General features: G+C 38.3%; 1 protein-coding gene across 2 annotated transcripts in view; it reads right to left on the bottom strand.

Moving 5' to 3' along the window:
* Positions 1-302: 302 nt before the first annotated feature.
* KDSR (3-ketodihydrosphingosine reductase) overlaps positions 303-6961 on the bottom strand; it is a 35940-nt gene continuing 29281 nt past the window's right edge. For both annotated transcript variants that reach the window (XM_063451809.1, XM_063451808.1), the window contains exons 10-11: positions 2812-2913; positions 303-1643 (exon numbers count right to left, since the gene is read on the bottom strand). In XM_063451809.1, coding sequence (XP_063307879.1) covers positions 1524-1643; positions 2812-2913 — 222 coding nt within the window. In that variant the 3' untranslated portion in view covers positions 303-1523. The remainder of the gene's footprint in view (positions 1644-2811; positions 2914-6961) is intronic.

Raw genomic sequence — 6961 nt, 5'->3', positions numbered from 1 at the left:
TGTGTGTGTGTGTGTGTGTGCCAAAATGGGCAAAAGCACACCCAAGAGACTTTCATTTCCAATAGACTGACCATTTAGGTCTTTATAACTGGTTATCAATCTGACAAAGAAATCAGAAATTATACTCCTTGATATCTATTGATCAATGTCAATTTATTTTGGGGGCAGCTCGATTCTAATATATTTGAAGGGTCTTAAAGGGACACTCCAAACTGCAAATAGCACCCTTGCCATTTGTATTTATTAATTCAATCCATAATGCAAAAAAAAAAAAAAAAAGAATAAAAAAAAAAAAAAAGGATATTAATATATTAATAGTTTAATATAAAAATGTAAAAAGTAGTTCTTTAGTAAGCTATGAATAAGATGAATTGCAGATCACTTTATTCGTATCTTGATGAAGCTATTTGGGACTTTTGATACTTCATCTGCAGTTCTCTTGTTTTTTTAAACGTGGTATTTATAGGATATGTTCTGAGCTCACACTCAATAAGAGGAAGGCAGATTTGCAACAAGTGGGGTTTCTCAGAAGGTGTATATCTACTGCTTTCTAATTTGTATAGGTTTCATGGATTATCGCCATTATGCATTAAAAAGGTGATGGAGAAAGTGGAATGCTTTTGTAAATACATCGAGCGAAAACTGAGCCTCACTCAAGCATTACCTCAGGCCCAGAAAATAAAACATATCTGAAATGTGTATGGTGTGTTGGTAGGGTTCCACTTAAAGGGACACTAGTTACCAAAACAACTAGCTTAATAAAGCGGTTTGGCTGTATAAATTATGCCCCTGCAGTCTTACTGCTCAGTTCTCTTCTATCTGGGACTTCTATCACTTTGTTTATACAGCCCTTGTAACACTGCCCAGCATGTGACATGCACAGTAGTTTTTAACAATTCCTGTCTAGCGAAATCTAAGGTTTACACTTTCTTGATTGCACATTCAGTTTTATTTAGAATTTCTTAGTGTGGATAAAGTCTTCATTAACAGAAACAAAAGTGATTTAACTCCTAAATGGCAGAGAATTGAGCAGTGAAACTGCAGGGGCGTGATCTACATACTAAAACTGATTTTATAAGCTAAAAGTTGTTTTGCCGAATATTATATAAATTTGATGTCAATTACGAAAACATACCATCCTATTAAATTCATGAAATAGTCTGACTGTTTGGAAAGAAGAAATAAGATAGAATGCAAGAACAAAGCTTCTATACACAGTAATTCAGTAATGCAAGAATTATAATGATATTCAAGAATGCAACTTATAAGGAGCAGTGTGCAACACGATCTCTTTCCAATACTTACTCTCTCAGCACAACATCTTGGGCACAATTTAAACCAAATACTTTTTCGTACAGTTTGCACAGTGCCAAGCTGACTGAGCTTTTAGAAAATATGCTCTTGTCTGTTCATAAGTGCAGTGCCATAATGAATAGGTAGACTAATCAAGATTTGGGGGAATTGTAGGGCATTTGTTTACCTAGCAGCAGGCAGTTTATACAAGTTCATAAAATTCAAGATGGTCAGTCTGTTTTGTCAGCTTTCTGACAGGCTTGTCTCTCCATCATGCATCGACGTACAATACTGTCAAAACTTCCCAGATAAAACAAAGCAATTGTGCGGAACAGACCCATAGTGACAACCTAAAAAAAAAAAAAAAAAAAAAAAAGGAGAAGCAGCTGTTACCAATATACATAAATAAATTAAATAGAAGTACAGTAGCACAACAGATTCAGACTTTCTATAAATCGATACATAGTAATTAAAAAAAATACAAAAATAAAGTCTGCTCTAACTCATATCTACGTTTTGCTTTATTAAAGTTCTCCCCTGAAGTTAGAAGCATATTTTTATTACATACCAGCAATTTTGTCACAATACATAAAATGTGACCAGTTTCGTGTTAGACAAGTTTTTCCTAAAGGGATAATATAAATAACCCATGTGTTTGGGGTAATAAGTAGGCAAGGTTACATTTCATTATGCTAGGGGATTATTTTTCCTACCATTTTATTAATGCAAAGCTTTGCTACATAAATGCATCTATACGGTTCCTACTGCTTATTCTATGGTTGTTCTCTTTTTGTTCCAGTTGAACAGCCACATGTGATTCAATAAAATATGCATGGCGCATCATGAGATGATACACAGAAGGAGTTTTATGGGAGTTTTATTTAGTCCTGCTGTGTCTAACATATTGCAAATACTGCAGTACTCATATATGCCTGTGATAAACGGAGTACTTGTGTGAAGTAGGTGTGTACTGCGTGTGATGCAATTGTAAAGTGTACATCTAAGGGATGTGTTACAGACGTATAGTACGAATGTAATATGTTTGCATCCGTGTAGGATGTAATAAATGTACGGTGTGCACCGCTGGTTCAGGTTTCATTGCAGTCTGAAATACCTGGGAAAGAGAGAGTAAAATAATGTGTCACTCATTCAGCTCACTTGGATCCTTCACATGCAACGGGGTATTGGATGAATCACAGTAACCACGCACCAAGCCAAGCAATAAGCACAGACTAGAAGATGACCAGTTGATTTGTATTGTTGGCACCACAATACACCACTAAACCAACATTTTGCAGGCAATAGACATACACTTTAGTAAGTGGACATGCTCACAGCAAGAAACACACTACTCACTCCTGACTACCTGCCAAATTACTCCTTTCAATCAGATTGTTGAAAATTAAGCAGTAATTTAATGGACTTAAAAAGTAACAATCTGGTAGAGGTGAAAGAGAATATCTGAATATCGTGAAGCACCTATACTAAATCTTGCTTTTCATTAGGAGCATGCCTTACCTGTTGAAGTCCTTCCGTGATGGTTGTGACAGGTGACATCCCACAAGTCAAAGATGACAACATATAGCCATCCGACCCAACTGAACTATTGAAATTACCTTGCTGAAAAAAAATAAAAAGATTTTATATTAAAACATTAAGTTGTATTATTATACTGCAGCACTGCATCCAACATACACCGGTAAATTAAGTCTTTTGTTGGCCAGCCATGGCAGCACCACAAGTAAATATTAACCTGAACCAAACCATTAAAAGGTGTTAAACAATATAAATAAGTGAAGCTATAAATTATTCCCACCCCCATAGCCCCACCAGTCAATTTTCCTTGTTTCTTTTTTTTAGGTAGGGGTATATTTTTCTTTGAGGTTCACCTATCATGTGTTTAAATAAAAGTCCTAGAGGCCTGGTGCTCCCTCGGAAGACAATTTTGGACGGCATATCTTCCATTTTGGGACCTAATCGCAGCTAAATCCAAAGGCCACTACTCCATACCAATTCTTCTTGACCTCTCAGCGGCCTTTGACACCGTTGATCATGCTCTCCTTCTTCAAACTCTTCAATCGCTTGGTCTCTGTGACTCTGTCCTCTCATGGTTTTCCTCTTATCTCTCCCAACGCTCATTCAGTGTCTCCTTTTCTAATGATACCTCCTCCCCTTGCCCTGTCTCAGTTGGAGTTCCCCAAGGCTCCGTCCTTGGTCCCCTTCTATTTTCTTTTTATACTGCCTCTCTTGGCAAACTTATTACCTCTTTTGGATTTCACTACCACCTGTACGCTGATGACACCCAGCTATATCTCTCCTCCCCGGACCTCTCCCCTGCCGTCCTGCAACGTGTCACTGCTTGCCTTTCTTCCATCTCTGACTGGATGTCCTCCCGCTTTCTGAAACTCAATCTCTCAAAAACTGAGCTCCTTGTCTTTCCTCCTCCTAATACTGATCCTCATCTTTCGCTCTACCTCCAAGTTTGTGGCACCAACATTAGTCCATCCTTGCAAGCGCGCTGTCTTGGCGTCATACTTGACTCTGGTCTCACCTTTGAGCCTCACATCCAGCATGTAGATTCCATCTTAAAAACATAGCCCGCATCCGCCCCTTTCTTGCACCAGATACTACCAAGGAGCTTGTCCATGCTCTAGTAATTTCCCGCATGGATTATTGTAACCCTCTCCTGATTGGTCTTCCCAATAGCCGTACTGCACCCTTACAGTCCGTAATGAATGCTGCTGCTAGATTGATTTTCCTCTCTAGTCGTTTCTCTCACACCTCACCCCTCTGCCAGTCCTTACATTGGCTTCCTGTATGCTATAGGAGTCAATTCAAGGTACTAACTCACACCTATAAAGCACTGAACAACTCTAGCCCCTCTTATATCTCCTCACAGATCCATAGGTATGTCCCTTCTCGGTCTCTCCGTTCTGCCCGTGACCACCTCCTGTCCGTTGTCCGCACTCGTACGGCCAACTCGCGCTTGCAGGACTTCTCGCGGGCGGCTCCCTTCCTATGGAATAGCCTGCCTACCGCCATCAGACTCTCCCCTAGTCTTGCAAACCATTTAAGAAGTGCCTTAAAACCCATCTCTTTAGGAAAGCTTATGGCCTCCAAGACTAACCCTTACCTCACATACCTGTCTCTTGCCCTCTCCTAAAGGGCAGCCCACCTTATTTGATTGCAAATTCCTGTCCTAATGTGTTTTACACCCCACCTCCTATAGAATGTAAGCTCGTTTGAGCAGGGTCCTCTTCAACCTATTGTTCCTGTAAGTTTATTTGTAATTGTCCTATTTATAGTTAAATCCCCCTCTCATAATATTGTAATTGGCGCTATATAAATGGCAATAATAAATAAATAAAAATAATACTTATGGTATTTTGTATTTTTTTACATTGTTTTTATATATCCATTATTTTGGTAAATAAATTCTTTTTAATCTATTTTCCAAGTCCCATATGTTGCTGTTGTCCTCTGCTAAAACAAGAGTTGTGCCCTCTTAAAGGCACAGTGCGCATTACCCTGAGAGCCTAGTCATTTGGCTATCAACAAGGTGAGCAGTGATTGGTATATTGTATTCACTTTTACAGTAAGGGTAATTCACTATATTTGTTTTCTCTCCTTTTTGAGTACTCTACACAGAAGAAGTTTTGGTATAAACTTAAATACCTCTGCGCAAGTGACTTGAGCCTATCCCTATAAGGCTCAGCACCATGTGAGTGTGTTTCTTATGGACTATATATTATTTTATGTACTTAAGACATACTACACCATATTCTGTCTATTTCTCCCATTTACACATTCTGTTTTGTTCATTCCCTTATATAAGGGTAAGTGTATATATTTAGCGCTCCACTGGGTTCTCGTTTGTTGTGGTCGGTTTTCTCCACTCAAACAATATTCCACTATTTCAGTTGCATGTTATTGTGTTAGGTTAGAGGTACCTACACGAGTGTTGAGCTGCTTATTAGTATTTATTTTGTAACTGTACCTTAAGCGCCTTATATTCGACACAGTACATCTGGTTTAGCTCCTTCTGAAGAGCCCAGGAAGCAAGATGCATGAACATGACTTAACTGGGTTCATTTATTTGGTTTTAGATACCATGAGAATGAGAATTTTTAAACTCTTTTTTTTCACAATTCACACAATAAGAGCCTGAGCAGCTGGTATTGCATTAATCAGTTACAAGTAAATGTAATGCAGTTTGTAAATTTCATTAGAATGTTTAAGGGAAACACAAATGCAGCCTATTCAATTTGATATTGACTTGTAACTTACAATAATCAATACGGCATACAAATCAATGCAGTCTTCAAACAGAGAGGAGCAGAAGATTTAAAGATAATTATTTTTACCTTACCTTGCATCTCTGCAGTCCAGGGTAAATTAACCTTTTATTATGTAGAGTTTTCTTTACTCTGCTACTTACTTCTAGATCATATATTATGGCAAATTATCAGACTCCTCATATGAGCACATGAAACAAGAATTCTACTTAAAAAAAAAAAAAAAAAAAAAAAATATATATATATATATATATATTTTTTTTTTTGGTTTGTGTGGGTCTCCAGCTTATACTGGGTTTTAAATAGTTTATTTCAGCAATTACCTGTTTAAATGTTACACGATATGCGCCAAAACACTTAGCACATGTTCAATACACGCCGCAATATTTGGAGCGCATTGCTATCCGTACAGGCATTCTACTTAGGACAGACCCACCAAATGTGCGCCACCACATCAAGGTCAGTTCTGGCACCTGGCAAAGTCTATTGATGAATGTGATAAGTGAAAAGTACACTCCCGGCTTGCATGCCACATCTCCATTTTGTTTACTTAGCCTACAGGAAGAACTCAAGCACGTCGCCATCCAGAAATCCCATGCCGATAAGTAACACACACAAAACATGGAGGGCGCAGCCAAGAGTGCTCTACCATCCTCAGAGGACAGTAAACTGGAATAACTCATACCTAAAGGAGTGGGAATTGGAGTTGGCTCTAAAGTTTTAAAAGGCTTGAATTTTTGGTGCTCTGCCTGTTCTCTCAGAAGGTGGCTGGAACTTCCCGTAGGTGAATACTGCCTCTATCTGTAGGGAAAAGTCAAGACTCCTTTTATTCAGGGTAGAAATGTAACCGTGTTTTAATTCTCCTGAACCTTAAGGGTTACTCCAACCTACATGAACACTTCTGCACATACAAAGATATCTGCAGTTTTGTGCCAGGGGCTAGTTACACTCTCGGCACATATGACACTGCGTGCAGGTGACAGATGTAATCAGCTTCTGCTCTTGAAGGCAGCACTGGGAGCGCTGCAAGGGGAAGATTGTATTGTAATGGGCAAATGCAAATATTACAAGTTTTAGAATGCAAAGTTGTATTTTTAAAACTGTGTACTTAGTCTTTAAGCTATTGCAAACTGACAACGTGTTAGAAATGAAATTTTTTTTCCATACAATGTTTCTTTAATAAAAAAACGCTTACCTACTTTCAGTGCACAATATGCTGCATAGTTCTAACTTACGCCATTTTGTCTTAGCTTAATGGAATTTCCCACGATGTGTGCACCCTTACGTTTTAGTTATGGCCTTGTATCTTTGCCAAGTTAAGGGTGGACCTAAAATGAACATCTAAGGTATAAATATGTACCTTTTTAATGTTG

Source organism: Pelobates fuscus, chromosome 4 (genome assembly GCF_036172605.1).
Source record: "Pelobates fuscus isolate aPelFus1 chromosome 4, aPelFus1.pri, whole genome shotgun sequence".
NCBI classification, from domain to species: Eukaryota; Metazoa; Chordata; class Amphibia; order Anura; family Pelobatidae; genus Pelobates; species Pelobates fuscus.
This window is presented reverse-complemented; position numbering and strand designations above follow the sequence as displayed.